The sequence below is a fragment of the Rhipicephalus sanguineus genome, chromosome 3 (genome assembly GCF_013339695.2).
Source record: "Rhipicephalus sanguineus isolate Rsan-2018 chromosome 3, BIME_Rsan_1.4, whole genome shotgun sequence".
NCBI classification, from domain to species: Eukaryota; Metazoa; Arthropoda; class Arachnida; order Ixodida; family Ixodidae; genus Rhipicephalus; species Rhipicephalus sanguineus.
The window spans coordinates 60,641,015-60,661,375 of NC_051178.1; the positions used below are offsets into that span (position 1 = coordinate 60,641,015).

Sequence of the window (20,361 nt, forward strand, 5' to 3'; positions counted from 1 at the left end):
TTCTCGGATTCGAAGCTGCGTAGATGTTGGTTATATGGCTCTGCAATTTGCTGTTGTAAGTAACCAGCGCTAATCTCCTTTCCAGGAGGCAGCGGCGCCGAGATCTAGATTTTGACGATGACGACGACAGTACATTGCGGGCTCAAGAGGCATCGCTGCAGAAAAGCCTGGACACTTGCATGAGGCATTTGGTGGCCATGAAGCCGGGATCCTCGACGACACCCCAGCGACAGGATACCTCTCGGGACGAGTGCCACGACCACGCACTGTCGATCGCTGCCAGGTTGCGTCGTCTGGACGACGTAGCGCTGCCGCAGGTACTGCACCGCATCAGCGCCATCCTGCTGGAATTCGGTGTGTGACGAGAGATCTGACTGATGAACGTGGTGATCCTTGTAGTGTATGTGCTTAAGTGCGTTTGACTTCGTTTTCATCTGCTAAAGGGACATGATGAATAATCTGAGCGCAACTGGATTATTGCGTCGTCATTGCAAGCTGCGCGGCGGCGTAGAACTGTGGCGGATATCCTAATGTGACATCCACAAAACTTTCTTTCGCCTCGTTCGTACTCTTGTGGAGTGATGATGTGGTGAAAGCGTGTGTGCTGCTCGGTTATTGACCTGCGTTATTGGCAGAGATATTAAGCTTTGTTGTTTCTGAAAGCATGGAAGCAAGGTCCAATATGGACGGCGACTATCTGTGGTGTAGCTTAAAGGCCGAACCACATGCAGTGTTTTTGCCGGCGTTATCTGGCGCTGCGTCTCTCGGCGTCGTCACATAAACGCCGCCAAAGAGGGCGACGAACCACATCAGAAGCGCTGAGGCCAGCGCAAGGCCAGCGTCGCACATTGTGAACAAAGGGAATAAACCTTAAAACTGGCAAAGCAATGTGCAGTTGTCGTCCATGGACCAACAAGAAATATTGCTGATTATAGCTTTTATGCCTCATTTGCAGTTTTGCAGTGCGAAAAACCAGTCACAGTGCTGCCGAAAGGGCTATCTTCCTTTATTTTACTCGTAGCGCCAACTACTGAGACTAAGAAGACCACAAGCTAGTAATATATGGCCTCTGAGCTTGAAGTTGTCCGACATCTTTGTCGCCACGTATTCGGGCAATACACTCATTCCTGCTAAGCCTACCGATGAACTTGAGTATGGCTCTCGGAAGCAGTTTAAAGATGTCACGAGCGCTTTGCTGTCGAAGCTTCCAGGGAACAAGCTAAGTCAAATACAAGCGTCAGTTGAGAACTTGCGGGCCGCACAGTGCAAGGCGATGACTTAATAGATCCGAGGCGGGCGGCAGCCATTTTGGCCGCATTGACGATGCCATTACGTAGGTTGAAGTCGCTGGCAGCCGCGCGCTGATTGGTTCTGTGTCCACCGAACTGCTTCCGGCGTCATCTCCGATCCTGCAGATGTCTGGGACGTCCTAAGGTGGAGGTGTCGGCCACCGTCAACGCTAGCATCGACGCCGAGTGACGCCGGGGAACGAAACGCCGGAAAGACGCTGGCAAAAACGCCACATGTGGTTCGGCCTTAAAGGTGCAAGTTGCTACAGAGGTACTCAGACGTTGTGTACCATACAAAACAAATCTAGTTTACACTGTTTTTTACGTAGAGGCTCCACTTTTGTGAGACATCCCCACAATACTCTGTCAGTTCGGGGACGTTGATGTCATGTGTTCCATTCTTTTTAGAAATGTTTGCGGTGTATTTTACTGCTGTTCTTGAGCGTACCATGTAAATAACCGGTAGGCTGCCTACGACGTCATCGCAATGGCACCTCGGAACAAATTTTAGAATTCACTACAAACACGCAATTTCTTGTTTGAATCAAGGTTTACGACGTCCAATTCATTGCGGCTGTTTTCAATACAAAACGGCACCAAAGATGTTCCACGGATAATAAACGATTGCGAATCTGATAATAGAGCGTCTCACCACGTACCGTATTCTGGCACACACAACGGCTTTTGCTTATACAGGGTTTCCGAAAGCTTGTAGTAATATCTAGTGAGGTTGCATGTACGCGCAGTTTATAATCGTCAATTTTTAGAGCACCACGATGATTACCCCTACACATTAAATTAACGCCGGTGCCGTAAATTTACATGAACAGCTCAGGTGAAAATAATTTGTTACTGCAATGAGACCTGTCTGATTCTCCAAGTTCTGCGTCGCCGACACGGGCACTCACATTTGTACTACCTCAGGAAACCCGGTTTGGCGACAAACATACACCATAATACTTCAGCAATAACAAAACCCAACAGATATGCCTGAACGTATAGTCCAGATGGCAACATTGTTTTATGAGTGCCATACATGATTTTACGTTTTCTGCAGCGTTGCAGTACTGAGAATGCATGTTCTACTGGCGATATCTGCGGATGGCACACGTCACAACAGCCGGAATCAATCTGAAATAAATGTGTAGGATGCGCACTTATATCTTTATTGAAACTGGTTGTTAATCGCTCTTTCATAAGAATATTTCAGAATACAAAAGCGAAACGTGTTTTCATAGTAATTACATATATATTAATTTGCACAGTGTATGCTGCAATTGGGCCGGCATGACAGACTTCTACGTGGATGCACCTACGTTGACATGCACAACCACTTTTGCGCCGAGCACCTCGGTACGAGTCCGTTGTGTGTTTGGCAGCCCTGTAGGTTGCTACACGCTTAGTTTCACGAATGGGGGGGCACAGTTCTCAGTGTGCGCCGAGAACGAGTAAAGATGTTACGCTTCCCACTCGTGCGCGATCCGCTGAGTGCTTTGGCGTAGTGCTTCGCCGCACCGCTGCTGTGTGGTGGCGCAATCCTGGGGATGGTAAAATCGAGGAACCATTAATCGATTAAAATTACGGCGCCAAACGATTAATTGTCATCGATGACCGTCTCTCATTTAACCGATTAATTGAATAAAGCTGTTCGATTAATCGATTACAGCACCACCACCACCCAACTCCTCCCCTTGGCCAGAGCGCGTGATCGCGAGTGACGTCGAGACGCAGATATCGAGCGCATCTCTTATTAACCACTAGAGCGCATGTTAGTACACTCATAGAATGAGATCGGAGCCGGAAGCGTCTGTTGGGACTCAGGTCCGATGGGTCTCCATATTGGTAGCTGGCCTCCGTTATCAGACCCATCGTATAACTTTTGCATAGAGGGGAAGCGTTCTTAAAAGAGAACAGAGATTTATTTATTTACGTAGTTACATGAGAGAGAAGGAATGAACTTTTTACAAAAGTCTTCGGCTTTTATAGCCCCTCGTTCGCAAACACAGACACTCGGGAAGCGATGACAGCAGCTCCCGCCAATCCGGTGTCTTGCCGTCTCAGTGCCCCGCCAGCGAGAAAGGGTAAAGGACCACACAATACACCTGATGAGGGGCATGGTCGAGGACCATGTCCAATTGGGCCGCAACCGCCCTGCACAATGCCAACGCAGGAGTCCCACACTTGGAGTGACCTGATCCCGAGAACTCCCGGCGAGGAGAAAGAGTTCGAAGGAGGGGGAGGGGGGGTTGTCGACTTCGGAGGAGATGGCAGCAGTCGTCTTGATCACGTGCAAACTTTTATCTCTGCGTTCGAGCGAAAAATGCAGTGGTTCGATGTGAACGTTTCCAGCGGTGCCATATCGCGCTAACACCACACAAGGAAGGGGTGTCCGCGACTGCCCCGTCGTGTTCTTCGGAACCCGTCCACGGCGGCATTCCTGGCTCGCTCGACCACGCGTGCCTGAGCCCCCTCCAGGAAAATGCGGCACTTCGTGCCTCCGTCGAAGCACCGATCCTTGGAGAAACCTTCTGACTGAAAGGTTCACGCACAATGTCGCCTTCAATGATGAATTCTAGATACGGTCGTGACAAGACCCACCCTAATAGGTACAGAAATGAACTCGCCCTGATCTCGATAGCCAACGGCGCTCATCTCCAAGCCATCCCCAACTATTCAAGGCCTGGCCAATGCGACAGTTTTGGCACTTTAGTAAACCATTTCGAAGGCAACTAAAAGCTTCGCTTTTAGTTCTCTTCGAAAAGACCTGGCCGGAGGTGGCCCCACCACAAAGAGGCAGAAATGCACTTGTCCACTTCCCTCCGGCTTGCAGTCTACTGCCTTCACCGCCTCGCGCCCTTCTTTCTATTGTGTGCTGGTTAGCCGTCGGCGAAATCATGATGGTCGAAATTCACGTTCAGTGCACGGTTTTTAATAAATATTGGTGTATATAGTGCTCGCTTTTCCATGCTGTAAATCCAAGCAATCGGAAGAGAAGCGCTGTGTGGACGAAGTTCACAGGAGACTCCAAAACGAAGACTGCCAAGTGGAATAAATGTCGTAAGCAGTATGCTAAGCCAGCAACGGAAACCTTGAGATGTGACCTGCGACGCACCCACAATAATAACGTGCCAGAGACTCATCCTCCAAAGAAAGGCGGTCATGACGACGATGACTATGTTGAAGACCCTGCTGCTGCTGAGGGCACGAATCCGTCTTTTCAGGTGAGTTATCAGTCCACCACTATTCAACCAACATCTATCCACTTTTGCTTAAGTTGTCTCTAAAACTGTCACTTTCAATTATGCAGTCCGCCTCAGTGGTACAGTAGTTACGGGCCTCGGCTGCTGATCCGAAGGTCGCGGGTTCGATCCCGGACGCGGCGGTCGCATTTCGGTGGAGGCGAAATGGTAGAAGCTCGTGTACTGTGTGATGTCAGTGCACGTTAAAGAACACCAGATGGTCGAAATTTTCGAAGCTCTCCACTACGGCGTGCCTCGTAATCATATGGTGGTTTTGGCGCGTAAAACCCTAGGTATTATTATTTCCATTATGCAAGACATTTTTCTCTTTTCATTAATTACATACTTGTATCCACATGGTACAGTTAAATCCCCCATTAACGAAAGCCCTCAAGAACGAAATTCTCGCGGAAACGAAGAAATCCAGCTTCCGCGGCGAACGCCCATATAGTTCAACAGATTATCCCTATCTCAGTAGCGAGTAGATTTTAAAAAGCACTCCTGGAAGAATTTATCATTTTGCTAACAGAAGTTCTATGGGGGTTTCCATACGTTCATAATTACCATTTAGATATCACAAATATAATACATACACCTTTTTCGAAGTTCCCACTTTAATTTTATAAATAAATGTTGGTATTGTCCCGTAAAGATGAAACATGAATGGAGCAAGAAGAAGCTAGAAAGAAGCTGGCTGGTGTGCGATTGTGCTAGTCAGCCACGCTTGGTATTTTGACTGTACCTACTTTAGTCTGTAAATACACCTCTCATACATTTCAAAGAGCCCCGGTACGGTATCGCCGAATTCGTCCTAGTCTTGGGTACCAGTGTTGTAACTTAGGTTGGCGCACAAAACACAGCGCGTTAACACAATACGCTTCGTGCTGTATGTGCCCACCTTCGTCCATAAGTTACAGCGCTTATTACCAACTGGCTCCTATTGCAGCGCTTCTTCCGAGAATTCCTGCTCCCTTTCCAACCCTCCTGTTATCGCTGGCTTGTACATCCTCATAGTGGGTGATGGCAACCATTTGATGAAATCAAAAGATACAAACAATATGATCGGAGATTGATGCTCTCGTGGTAGAAGAATTCAGAGGCAGGGGAATCGCTGAAGTCACCTCTCCAGGGTTGCCGTTGGGAGGACTTGAAAAAGAGCCAGAACTAACGCTAAGAGTAGCCAAAGTAGCCATGCCATTTGGTTTTGCCGCCAGATTTGTAGCCAAATAGAACAGAAGCGGAGTCGAGTGTTTATTATTAGCAATAAATAATACCATATTGAATAACAAGACAATACAAATTTTCCCCCTTGTTTGGTCTTGGCTTAGATGAGTTGCAAATAAATGAATAAATTATAATAAATGCAGTGCGCCTGCAAACAGTTTGTAGAATAGAGTTCTTGGCAGGTACAGAGTAATTCTGGGACATTTCAACCAAGTCAATAGGAACATTAAGTGTTGAAGCAGTTTTCCTTAAAACCCCGGACCGAATTTGACCATTAGATTTTACATAACACCAGTCTAGTTTCAGAGAGTGAAATCTCGTTGAAGATGAACAGCCCAGCCTCACGCTGTTGTGGATCTCTCTTTTTATCAAGTTCACACGAGAATACGCGTTTTCGCATGAGAAACTTGATAGTAGGATCAGCATGGATGGCGGGCAGTGTGCACAGCGTGCTAGCCACGCGTTTGCCAACATGCACGCAACTTCGGCGTTCGGTCTTTGCAGATGCGCCGCGCTCTGCGTTGGTATGCCTCGATGTGCACCTGCCTGAGGACGCGCGAGCAAAGGCTGACACTGGTGGACAGTAAAGCTTGGAAACAGTGTACATTTTCAGCAAATAATAAGAAAATTGGCTACTTAATGCGCTAAAACGGAAGTTCAAACGTAGCCAGAAAGTAGCCGTGGATCCAACTTGCAATTTTCCTCGCCAGACGGGGTCGTAATGCAGCAGGGTTGCCGTTGGTGGCGTTGCCAACGGCAACCTGCATTACAGCAGGTTGCCGTAATGCAGCAATTTGGCGCAAAGTCGCCACCAACGGCAACCCTGCTCCTGCCACTTGTCGAAGTTGTTTGTACACTCCGGGAATCATGATAAAGAATATGTGGTATTGTTCTTGCGTGATACTTTACCATCTTATATAGTCCTCAAGAGGCCACTGCGGTGGCCTATAGTTGTTAATGGCGCTCGGATGCTGTCCCAAAATACACGGGTTGATCCCGATCGCGGCGGTCGCATTTCGATGTGGGCTAAAAGCTACAGTGTACTGTGCGACTTCAGTACTCGTTAAATAACCGCAGATAGTCGAAATTATCCGAAGACCTCCACTACGGCGTTTCTCATAGCCTTTGTCGCTTTATGACGTTAAACCCCATGAACTAAAGGAACTGCCTCAGAGACCAGTTCAAACCCCATGAACTAAAGAAACCGTTCACTGGGCTGTTGTCATCTGAAGGATTCTACGGTGAATCTATGGCTAAGATCGGGGGTGGGGGGAAATGTGTTAGAGATGCTGACGAAAACAAACCAATGGACTGACGTTTCTGTCACCGCTGGTGCTTAGACAGGTGCTCAGCGTGGTCCCACCATCTATTAGAGGTGGTGCGAAACCCACGCTACGCCATTCACGTGCGCGCGTTTCGCGCCGTCTTGGAGAGATGGTGTTATCACGCCGCGCAAACTGGAGCACCAGCGCCAACGGAAACGTCAGTCCAATATACGCCACCGGGCTGAAATGACTGACGAGGATCAGCCCAACGACGATGAGCGAAAGGCATCGGCCTCCAGGATCCCCAGTAACTCGAAGCCGAAAATTCCCGTCGGCGAGTTGGTTACAGCCCAGACGAGCGCTTCCTGGTAGCCACGGCAAGATTTCAACGGGAGTCAGTCGTGAATCTGTTTGGAAGCCCCCCTCCCCCCCCTCCCCCCTTCCCCTCACTCCCCTACTGTACTGGATCAACTCCCAAAAATAAATAAATAACAGAGTGAAAGATAAATAAATAAATAAAAGGGTGAAAATTTAACTGAATTACACAAAACAAGCAGCTTCGCTGGTATTCAATCATCACATATTGGAAGGGCTCTGAATTTTTTTTATTAATCTTCAATGCAGGGACATTTCTTTCAGTTACAAAAGTGCTGAACACCGTCACGTTACTGACTGCCTGTTCCTCATTGAGACATAGGTTGTTCGATCAAATAAATCATCCGCACAAACGTGGCATTTAGGGGACTAAATCTGCGTCTGCACAAAGCTTAGCGCATTTACTTCGCTTGCAGCCATCGCTTTCAGATAATGGCAGGCTCAGAAAAAAACATCGCGCCCTCGCGATTGCCACCTCGGATAAGCCAGGAACACTGTAGTGATAGCCGCTGCAGATCGTAGGAAGTATTGTACGTCAGTTTGTTTCACGGCTCATCAAACATCGGAGCTTGAGAGAAAATTTTGCGTTTTCTGGATTCCAAACTCCTAGTTTTCCCCCCAAAAGCGACAGAAAAATAAGAGTGCGCCTCTTTAGCGCAAAGTGAAGCGGAAGGACGAAAAGGGTGAGCAAGGAACCCGTCTATTTTTCCCCTTGCATCCTTCTTTCGGCGACACCAGCAGGCCGCTTGCATTTTTTACTTGTGTCGCGGTCCTTCTTGCTTCTAGAGCTGCCGACAAAATGATGGCACCATGTGAGCTGAGTTCACGCATCGCGACTCAGGCAGCGAGAACAAACGGGCTGCAGATCCGTGCCACGTGGTCACGTGACGGAGGGGGTTACTGAAACATCACTCATGGGGCTGCATCCCGCGTGGTGTCCCTGAAAAACTACACGGAAGCAGGAGACATACCGAAGGTCTGTATGGTGGGGGCTTATGAAAAACGGATATAGAAAGCACACACACACACAAAAGAAATATACGCAAAATAACAGCTATTGCAGTTCGCGAACGCATCTCAAATTCGCTCGTTTCACCCCAAAATCAGAACCCTTCCCGGCCTGTATCCAGATTAAGGAGGGGGTTGCGAGCTCGCTGTGCGAGGCTCTCGCATCGGCGTGCGTCGACAGCGGCGCGGCAGCGAAATCAACGCCGGCGCTGGAGCGCGAAAACGCCGCGGAACGTGTGCTTCCGCATCCATGCAGCGCCTGCTGGCGCGCCCACACAGGCGCGTGGGACGATGATCGCGGCACCCGCCGGTCCGCTTCTCCAATAGTCACGCTCGCGAGTGAGTTGGCGACGCTAACGCGTATCGCGGATGGGCGGAGAGGAGCACGGGAGGTGAGGACACGCACGCAATCACGGAATTCCGCACCGAAAGTTTGAAAAGGGCAAAGCGAACTACTTTTTTTGGTGTAAAAAGAAAGTGACCATTCAAGAATAAAATATTGGCCGTTTTTTTTTCTTATTTTTTTGCTTTTTCACTAACCGACAGTCAGGGCCCCAATGAGGCTTGCGAAACGTGGGTGAGTAGAACCCCCTTTGGTTTATCCTCGTGCTCTTCAAGCTGGAAGGCAGGCTCACTTCATCTGCGTAAATTTGAACCGTATCACACATGCTCGGAAATATTAGTGTAAGCTGTTATGAGCTCGAAAGAACGGCCCATTTTGGAGGCGGTGTTGTCCGCTACCGACACTGTCCGTCGCAGGGTTCGAGCCGGAATCGAACCCGGGCATCCTGCGTGGGAACCTCGTATTCCACCACATAGTGAGAGAGAGATAATAATCTTTAATGAAATTCCCAGAAAGGTTAGCCTGGTTTGTCGTCAGGCTAACCGCACGTTCAGTTGTTTTTTGGTCATGTATGCGGCGTCACATGTGCTGTAAGCGAGCCATGTAATCTGCTGTAGAGTTATGAAATAAAGACAAGTTGGAAGTTTAGCGCTCATACTGTTGCCTGTAATTTCCTTCCTCGCTATTGTCTCTTTGCTCAAACTGAGCTGTGCTATAGGAAAACGACGTTATAATGCACCGACTAGCCCAATCAGCAGTACTTGTTAGATGATATATCAGGTGGGAGGTCAAGAATACAAAAAAATTCGGCAGATCCCACGCCTTGCGAGAATTGGTTTTATGCGAAGCAATCAGCGAGTAATTGTCTATGCTGCATTTTTTGGCATTGCGCCAAGCGTTGCGAGGTGGATCGACGTGTTTTTTTAAGGGAAGTAGTTGTGTGCACATCGAGACCTTACGAGACATGTCGACTACACTGGGGTTTCAATGACTTATGGTCTGACGCTTTAGAGCACAGACCTAAGTATTTTCGAAGTGCACTTTACAGAGCGATGATGTGAATATCATACGTAACTTTCGTATTCCTCCGGGGTCGAGCAATGCTTGAATATAGCTTGCTGAATCATAAGAATACAAATGTAACGTTTATTAGACTTCTATGAAAGCAGAACCAACACTGGAAGCACAACTGACGTTAACCCGGAATGACTGCTCTGTGATAGGGGTACATATTTAATGTCTTTTGCTTTGCTATAAGATTAGATAGCCAGCGCTGCAACCGCAATTGACTCTGCACCGACATTACGCCTACATTGGGTCATCTTCCAAAGCAGTTTCAAGACGTGGCGTAGCTCTGTGCTAGTATACGTGACTGCCACGCAGAATGCTTGGGCTCGATTCCTGCTGGAATCCTGATTTTTATTCTTTGCATTCGTTGGGTTAACGCTGCCGATATCGCTCTTTCTTTAGGCGGTAACCCATTTAAGTTACCGATGTCTGTTCTCGCAGTTCCTGGGAAGATAAACTGTCAATCACCCGTGGCACATACCCGCTTACCGTGGCCGGCGGCATACGGGTACATGCCACACATGTCTCGAGGACAGGGTTTGACGATGTACGCTACATGATTTTCACGTTATTCAGGTCATGACCAGGCAGTCATATTCGTCAAGCCTTCTTAACCTCCCAGACGAGTTTTGGTCTACACCAAGCTAAGGAGGCGATCACGAGAGCACCAAGACCTTGGCGGCTAGATAGATAGATAGACAGATACGTAGATAGAAACGCTCAAAGTTCCTTAGGTTCGATAAAAAAATGCTTGGCATTTAATAAGAAATAACAGGAGACGTAAGATAGAACTTTGCGGAACGCCGAAATGAACTTCGCAAAAAGAATAATGATTGCCGCTTGCAGCAACAAATCCTGATCTGCTAGTAGAAACATTCAATCTACTCCAAGAGGTTACCGCCAAGGTCAAGTTGATGTTGCTTGTAAATTAATAATCTACGGCAAACTTTATCACAGGCTTTAGAAAATCTGAGGAATATGCAGTCACCAAGAGAGGGGTGAACAAGAATCTGATCGCAGTCATTAGTTAAGGATAATAACTGTTTCACGTTAATATGTTTTCCGGAAGCGATGCTGGGTTGACATGAAATATGAATTATGTTGCAAAAAGCTGACGAGTTTAGTAAACATTATGTACTCGAGCAGTTGCAACAACTTCTTGTTAAATAAATAGGGCAGTAATTATTGAACAGTTTTTACTGTAGATTTATGAAGTGGTACGATATTCCCGATTTTCTGTTGGCACACAGATCTACACGCGTACAGTAACTGTTGAAACCATTGAACTGGTATAAGGGACTGAATGCTCTGGTATTTCTTTGAAAGGTTATGTTAATACTATTACAACTAAGGGAAGAATCGTTCAGAAGAGTTTCGATGAGCTGTACTTCGATGAGTCGTACAGTGCGAAGTGTTTCTACAATCACTAGGGACATGGGTAAACAATTGTTTCAACACGCAATAGGTAATTCTTGTCGCTATACTAACAAAAATTCACCGACAATTATGGTACTGCCTAATGCGAATTCTGACCGCAGCTTCGTGTTGGGGCAAAGCCAACTGTGTTTGAAGTTTTGTCTATCCGCAGTTGTAGCAACGTAACATTTGTTACATATTGCCACAGAAACAGCCAGTGATCGAGTGCTACGCACAGCACTCTGTGCATTGCAGGCGTCGCGAAACAAGCGAAATGCCGACAGCGCTCGAGTGCTACTCACACCACTCTGGGCATTGCAGCGAATTGAGCCCCGTTACTGCAAGCGAAACCAGCCGCAGTGCACGTGCCAGCCCTGCATGCGCACGGGCTCCGACCGAGGGGCCAGCACGCGTGACGGAGGAAGTAAGCGAGGTTAGAGGTCAGTGGCTCGTGATATCGACAGACTCCGCGTTCGCTCTCTTTCGTCCTCGTTCGCTCTATCGGTTGCGCTGCCGACGCCGCTCAACGCAGGAACGGGCACCTAAGAGCTGCGCTCTAAAACTTCGTATGAAAGATTCGTTAGGAACATTAGCGCAGTGGGTTTCGCTAATCTGGTTACCAGATGAGTCAATCTAGGCAATATCGATGCCGAATAGTGGGTTAATGACTCGCTAAAGTTTTAATGCGATGATGGTAAAGAGCTCGTTTCACAGAATTACCAGTGTAAGCGTCGGTGTCGGCGGCGGCGTTGTTGGTTGTGGGCGAAAACATGAGCAATCATTCGAGGTAGACGGAAATAAACAAATAATAAAAAAACTTCGGCCCGTGCGAGAATCGAACCCAGACCTCCATGTGCGGCAAGCAGATGTTCTACCACGAAGCCACGCCAATGCTTGAAAGTGCTTCGTAAAAAAAAAAAAAAAAAAAAAAAAAACGCCATAAGATTGTCATGTAGCGCGAGGAGTCGCCTTAACGCATGTAATATTGCGTGGCAGTATCGTAGAATGGCAGCACGCGTCGAAACATGCGAATTGTGCAACGACCGGGTGGTTTAAAGCTGCCCACAAATTACACAGTGTGCAGCTGCGCTGGGGCGCATGGCCCCTTAAGGACGCGTGGGTGCTTCGCTAATTTGCAAAAAGGAACGATTATGACGTAGTGGGCACTTCGCATCTGTACTTGCAGTGGAAATTCTAATATAGTTTGACACGGCAAACGTTACGCGCATAAATGTTCGTTTCCTTGCGGCACGGCTGAAGGCGACGGGCACGGGGCCCGATTACGCTATAGCGCCGTACGCTTGAAGACGAAGCTCAAGCGTCCCCCAATCTATTTTTTTTAGTTTGTTTGTACCATAGACGGCAGAACATTAGCAAGAAATTTATCTTTATCGGATTTGAATAGAGCTGGTCGGTGCAGATTTGTAAGCATCCCAGCGGTGGCGATTAGTAGGCAAACGTCTGGCGGCACGATAGAAATGTTTCGTTCTGCTAGGTAGACGTTCGACGTAAGCGTTGTGCTATGGTGCTTGTGGGTTTGATGGGATGAAAGCGGCTAGGCATATAATACATGCGAAGCATTTCTTAGCGAACCAAAGGCACCTTGAGCGTTACTATCTATCTATCTATCTATCTATCTATCTATCTATCTATCTATCTATCTATCTATCTATCTATCTATCTATCTATCTATCTATCTATCTATCTATCTATCTATCTATCTATCTATCTATCTATCTATCTATCTATCTATCTATCTATCTATCTATCTATCTATCTATCTATCTATCTATCTATCTATCTATCTATCTATCTATCTATCTATCTATCTATCTATCTATCTATCTAATCTAGTCGCCTACATCTGAGCGCCTACATCTGAACACGATTCACAGGTCACAACATGAATAACGTGACTTCCCTGTGACGCTTTCCACGAATCACGAGTGGCGCATACCTGCATAGCAGGACCCGTGGTATACGGGCATGCGTCACATGTGATTCACAGTCTATATCATAATGTATGACAGCCAAGTATTGTACCAAGGAGTCACGGCATAGCTTCAAACTGCTTAGGAAAAAGACCCTATGCAAGAGTTATGAAGGGCATCGCCAATTGTGATTGCAGTGCTCGCTATCCGATTTTATAACGACCTGGAAAACACTGACTCCGCAAGCTATCCGCGATAAGCAGCTCCTAAAGGGGCGCCACTTGAAGCCGCGTAGCGGCGGCCGTTGGAACCGCAAGCGGGTCGCGTAGCAGACGCCTTCTTTCACTGCAATCATGACGGAAGTTCGCGCGTGCGATTTGCCGCTTATGCGCGTCCCAAATAATTACTTTTACGGCGATAGTGTGCGCAAAGGAGCCGCACTTTATAATAGTGGACATGTGTGTGATATCACAGCTGTGTGGGACGACATTGTTACCATACGCGCCAAGTGTTTGCCACAGACAAGCGTCAACAAGGTTCCCTACGAAGTGGAGCTCATTGTAAGTACACCGCTTTCTTTATAACGTACCGATGACTAATGCCTGCATGCGCTGACGCGTGAACCAACGTTTTTTCACGACACAGTAGCTTCGTTTACGTGCCATGTCTTTATATAGTAGATATTGAGGGAGCGCTGTCGCACCGGCGCATAGATTTCACAGGTGCCGCCACGCAAAGGGTCAGCGTTGGGAAAACTTTGAAACCAGAACGATAAACTTGTGAAAAATATCTCGGCAGCTTGCACTTCTTCATAACCGGCTCCACTCAGGCGTGCGCAGGGTTCCCCATCGAGGGGGGGGGGGTGGGGGGGGCAAAGGTTCATCGCAGCGCCCCCAGGCCCCACTAAGTCAATGCATGGGGCAGATTTTGCGCCCCCCCCCCCCCCCACCTCTTAGGCGAATAGGAAAGCCGCTCCACCCCCAACCCCCTCGTGCGCACACCTATAGCACCACTCATAACACAGCTTGTGTAAAGCGAACGAGCATTAGTGGGAGACATCAAGGGTGTTTTCCATTAGCATGAAGTCATGTTACGAGGCATTCAAAAGGAGGTTGAATCGGTTGAATGTCCTGTCAAAAGCCTTCAATGCGCACAGGTGCTACGCTTTACAGCCAATATGCATATAGTTTAGGGGAGCGCACAGCAAACATTCTGCAGCGATGATCGCATTCCAGTGCCATCAGTAGGCAGAATGCTGCCGATTTCGTGCAGCACACGTGTGATTCCGCGGCGCTTTTGTAAAGGAGCCGTCACCTGCCCCACATTCAATGGCATTGCGCTTCACGCCATTCGTTTTTCAAGAGAGCCTAGACATCGCGCCTTATCAGTAACAACCTCATGTGCATTGTAGCGTCTACAATGCAGGCGAGGCGACCAAGTGCAAACGTAGTAGCGTTCGCTGAAGACGTAGCGACATAAATGGAGAAACAAAACACGGTAATCGTTCTAACACAGCCGTAAACAAAGCGCAATTGCTTACCTTCTGCGTCGGACAGCAGCAATCCACCGCCGCCATCGCTCTCGCTCACGAAATAGCACCGGAAACTTGTAAAAGTGCGTTCCTGGCTAGTTTAATTGTATGTGTTTCAGCAGCCGACAACGCAGCAGTTATTTTTCGACATCGCTGAAGCCCGACAGAGTCGTTAAATCACGATGAAAAACACATCCATTCGTGCACTCGCGTACACGCTCGCGGGGACACTGCCCGCCCGAACCCGCCGACGCTTCTGAGCCGTGGCGGCAGATGGCGTCGTCGGCGCTTTGTGCATCGCCTATAGTCAAACGTTGCTCAATTACGCTGACGACCACTACTTATCACATGCGCGTCAGCGTTCTCTTCGTTGTGATAAAACTGACGTCGCTTTAACGTGAGTACGGACGTTACGTTGAACCATGAGCTATACCCTTTACACGTCAGTGCAGTCGACATGCCTGGCAAGTTCACGATTTGCGCACGACGACTAAATATACCCCAAAACGTCGATCCACCTTCGTAACACTTGACTCAAAGCGAATAGTCCGGCATAGACGGCGCATGAAATTGATTCCCACAATGCGTGGGATCTGTCGGAAATTTCCAAGGTGTTCGACTTCATCTACGAACAGATCCCAGTTCGCGGATTGTGTGTCGAAATTGCTTCAAAAGATGCCTACAAAACCTGCTAGGTCGCTGTTCGTCATGTCAAAGTTTGATTTATGGTATCCTGTATGGTTTTATTGTTTTTTTTGTCTTCCTTAGGAGAGGGTGGGTTAAATTAAAAAAGTCACAGTTTCGCCGCAAGGGCGAAGCAATGAATGCGATAGCAAGGAACTAATGCTATACGAAGTGAGGCTCGCCAATGGATACTCTCAGTTTGAACAGCGCTTCTGTTGCAAAGGCGGCCGAAGCAGCGAAGGAAACTAGCGTGCTTCAAGTGTCGAGCTGTGACACTTGATAGTTCGCGCTCATCTTCTGTTTGTTCGTTTAGCGGCGTACCTGAGCTCGAGTGACATTCGTACGCGCCGTAACATGAGCGCGGACATCACGGTGGAAGCGTGACACATTCCTCTACCCCGCGCCACGAGAAAACCGCGCGAGCAGACAGCGGAAGGGCAAGCTTCTCCCATGCGCAAATATAAGAAGAAGCGAGGGAGCTTGCCGACGACTTTTAAATGCGCCCGTCGGGCACCTAGCGCCACCTCGCTGGTAATGAAGAAACGCTTATTATCGCCTTCTGTCTCTGAGTCCGTCCAGCGCTAAATGGTGTGTATATAACGCTCGCCGTTAGCTACGTGGAGGATCTGCGTTTCGTGGCGTAGTGGATAGCGCCGCTCGCTGCGGAGCAAGAAGTCCCTGGTTCGATTCCGCGCTTCGGAAGCATTTTTCTGAGTTATTTTTCTTTGGGGCCTTTATATATATATACATACTTATACATATACGGTGCATGACGGCGGCGACGGCGACGGCAAAATCCAGTCGAGACTGTCCATATAATTGCTATCGCAATAAAAATAAAACGTCATTAATGATCGCCTTTTCCCCGTCTATATATGTTCACGTGATGGCGAGGTCTGGTCGAGTCGTTGTACTACATCGAGAATTCTAGTACTCTTAATGGATTTCCAGGTAGGCAGCGTTAATAATTGTGTCAAAGATAAAACGTCTATAACCTGGCCTTGCAGTTGAAGCGGTGTTCATCGTGTGTGATCTGCAGCAGCGGGGCGAATGCTTCTGTGGCAATTGAAGACGCTGAGCTCTTGACCGTTTGCAGTGCGGGTATTCAAAAGTTCCACCATAGAATAAAGAACCAGTTTAGAGAAGGGAAACTGTAGCCTTGACAACGGTACGAAAGATAAGCAGTGGTAGCGCATGGAACTACCGAAGGCACCCAAGAGATGGCGCTGCGTAAACAGGAAGCGGAAAACAAAATTTATTGTTTTTTTTGTTTAGGTAGAAAAAAAGCAAATGGCTGCCTTTTTTATTCCGTACCGGGTGCGTATGAGCATACGCGGGTGCCTCGGCTGGTTCTTTATTCTATAGCTATCTTTTTCAAACAGAAGTGGACGAAAGAGGCCGGGACTCGCGTAGGGCTACGGATGTCTCGTTATCTTTCGCCCGCCTGTTTTAAGCGCGTCGATTCGCCCAGCAGCACGCCAAAGCGCCCTTCGGATCGTAGTACCTGTGCGTACGAAGATTACATGGAACCGAAAGGCGTACATTGGCAACTGGCACCAGTGAGAACAATTCACGAGTGAGTAGAACGAACAATAATCTTTATTGACAGTGAGCAAGCGGCAAAAGTCCCTTGTTAAATCAAATTAGAAGGCGTGTGTTGCCCGTTTCCACCGTCAGCTAGCGCTCACAATAAGCAACTTGTATTGTAGGACGGCGTCAGCATCTTTTTTGCTACGGTTTCAGTACTTTCTTTCAACGAGTACGCCTGAAGACCCCCGGTTTTGTTGTTATTACAACATATTGCGGTCAGGCTGAGTACACCAAGCAGGTTCACGAAAAGAAATCACAATATAGCGGAGGTCGACAGAGTGGCAAAAAACATGAGCATTTTAACACGTGCACGATAAATACAAATACACAGAAATAGACAGCAATGATCACAAAAGCATCAGCACACAATCAGTGACGAAAAACAATGTGCGCACAGAAAGCACAAGCCCTTGCACATGTGCAGAATCTAGGCTAACGTACATAACTGCACAAACTTGGATATGGATGAAGCATCAGAATGCAAATGCCAACAAATAAATATCCACGCATAAGAAAAGGAAATATACTATGTGCTGAAAATGCTCACATTTTTAAAAATTTCATTTTGGGGACCACTGATGAATCTCTGCTGCTTGGCTGACATTTTAGCAAACAAGCATGGCCCATTTCGTGAGGTTCACCTTACGCCTGCAATGTTTGAGGGTGTTTTCGCTCACGCGGCTATAAAATTTGCACACTTTTGACTAAGCATGTGTGCTGGTCTCCGTTTCAGTGCACAAAGGAGAAAACCACAGCTTATAGACACACCAGTGTAACATCTGCAAGAGGTGCTGTGAGAAATCCTACTAGACGCGCCACATTCGAAATGCGTGAATAAGCAACCTATGCTCTCATAACTTCAGAAGGGAATGATCATGTCGAGAGGCTATTCTCACCGCATTCTACCCATATGTCAAACTGATCAAGGAGTGTGATAGCAAAGGGAAATATCATCACTTCAGGAAGCCTGTCACACAACGCTGAGCCGCTCAGTAGAAAAAAAAAATGACCCGTACTCGTTAACACAAACAGAAACTCGAAAATACTCGGGAAACACACGCAGCTTTGTCCACGCGTGTTAGCACACAACTCAAAAGCGAGAACAGCGAAGTGTGATATGTTAACAAGGTCACAAAGCAGAAAGAAAAACGCTGAGCTTGAAAGTATGTGTACCTGCCATCGTCGGGGAACCTGTGGAAACTGATGCCTTCGCCGGTATCAGAGCTCCTGCGGCACCATACAGCAGCACAGCGACTGTCCACCATAATTGCAAGTTGATGACATCGGTGAATTAAAAGCTTTCATGCGTATTTTAGACAACATTAACGATAGAATTCGCAAGAAAACGGGGAGCAGCAAACCAGCTGCCAACCATCGGACGATAACTGCGCATGTTCTGCGCGTTATCTGCGGCACCCGAGGCGCAGCGGCGCACTTTTTGCGCTTGCGCTTCGTCACTGGTCGCAGCGACGGTCCGCTTGCTCGTTACCGCGCGCCGGCCGTCAGCGGTGAGCGACAAGGCAGAGATATCCAGCGTTGCCATGGCGATGCCCAGAGTTCAACGGCGGTCACATTGGCAAATATGCCAATTCACGGCTGCCGCTGTACCTCTACCTTGCTGAACGTCTGCTGTACATGGACACACCACCGTTACACTCCTTAACCTCAAAAATAAAAACGGCACGCAGACTTTCGCAATAATTAAGAACACATGGCGAAGTTTATTAACCACGGTTATATTTAATTATTCCATCATTCGCGCCAAGACATAACCCACAATAGGCTACATTTCATCTTCCCTAACATGGCATACATACGTGGCATACATGGCATACATTAAACATACAGAATTAACCATAATGAAGTGAAGCAAGCTGCATTCAGGTGCTAATTGATAGTGGGGGAGGGACAGCCGGGTGTTGCCGACTACCAGGGACGTTTTTGCAGATTTCTACGTGTAGCAGAACCCGCTTGCCATTTCGATTTGGTCACGGGTATGGGTTAATGTCGTTGTGGCACGGGCTACGAAATTACACCGATTGGATGAAGACGACAGCGTTGTTGTGGGGCTCAGCCAAGAGCTGCCCTGTTGATCGACCCAACTTTACCTAGAGTTTACTACACTACTAAGCCTTCGCATTACGATGGAGGTGAAACGTCCGAGACACGTGTGCATGTGCTAGTGCACAGTAAAAAACCCATTATGGTCGAAATTTTGGGAGCCCTCCACTACGGCGGCCTTGTTTTGGCGCGCAAGGCCTCAGAAACTTATACGCCCGTCGCTCGGCAAATTTAATGCCATTTACAGCGAACGTCACTCCCTCTCATACGGGCTAATTTTCGCCAGCAAACACCATTTCAACCTACCGCTTCAATAAAACTTAAACTCATATCGCCCTACAATGCTGCTCACACTTCAGTGTTGCAGCTAACAAAGTAAAGTAATAATTTCTAGGGTTTTACGTTCCAAAACCACGATGTCATTATAAGGGACACCGTAGTTGAGGGCTCCGGCAATTTCGACCACCTGGAGATCGTCAGTGCGTACCTGACTTGCAGATTTTCGCCTTTATCTAAATGCGGTCTCCTCAGATGGGATTCAGTCACGACTTTCGGGTCAGCAGGCGAACACCATAAGCATTGGACCACGGCTTACAAAGTCTGCACCGCAGCTTACGAAGTCGTGGCCGTACGTGCCACCGGGACCGAATATCTCGCGCCAAAACGTTTGAATCGAGGAATTCGGGGTAAAAGTCACGTGGCAGTCCATGTTTTCAATCACTAAAAAACAAATTTACTCCTTATTCAAACATTACTTTCAGTTACGCAAGAAAAAAGTACTTTTATGCGGAAATGATAGCTGTATTTCTCTTAAATATTGATTTTATTACGGCGCCTCTGGCGGATTTTTTGGCGTTCCCGAGGGCAGACTTGAACGGAGCCACTATGGGGTTTTTTTTAGCTGCGACGGGGTCGATTTTTTCGCCCCCTTCGGGGATGGCTGGAACTTGAGACTTTCCGAGGTCTGGTTCCACGAGCACTTTCTTGTAGGTGAACTGGCTATGGTTTATCTCGCAGTTTAATGCACAAGGTATATAGGCATTCATCGAATAAGACGCAGAGCTATAATAGAATACGCCTACGCAGCGGTGCATATACTAATGTTGGCTCTAAAAAAAACCCATAGGGCCCGGTGTTACGGTATTAGTTCACCATTATCGGTACACTAACTATGACGCTCCCTGCTATTGGTGAAACTGTGTTTCTGTGTTGCTCGAAGTTGTAGCCGAATGGTGAGGGCCTAATTGGATGACATAAACAACGCCGACGGTATCGCACCAAGAGAGAACGCTAGCGACGGATGCACATCCACATACCAGGTAAGTATTGAAGCTCAT

General features: G+C 47.7%; 1 protein-coding gene across 3 annotated transcripts in view; it reads left to right on the plus strand.

Moving 5' to 3' along the window:
* Positions 1-2,433, plus strand: part of LOC119386667 (uncharacterized) — a 102,037-nt gene extending 99,604 nt beyond the window's left edge. For all 3 annotated transcript variants that reach the window (XM_037653961.2, XM_049413209.1, XM_049413210.1), the window contains exon 7: positions 86-2,433. In XM_037653961.2, coding sequence (XP_037509889.1) covers positions 86-362 — 277 coding nt within the window. In that variant the 3' untranslated portion in view covers positions 363-2,433. The remainder of the gene's footprint in view (positions 1-85) is intronic.
* Positions 2,434-20,361: the final 17,928 nt, after the last annotated feature.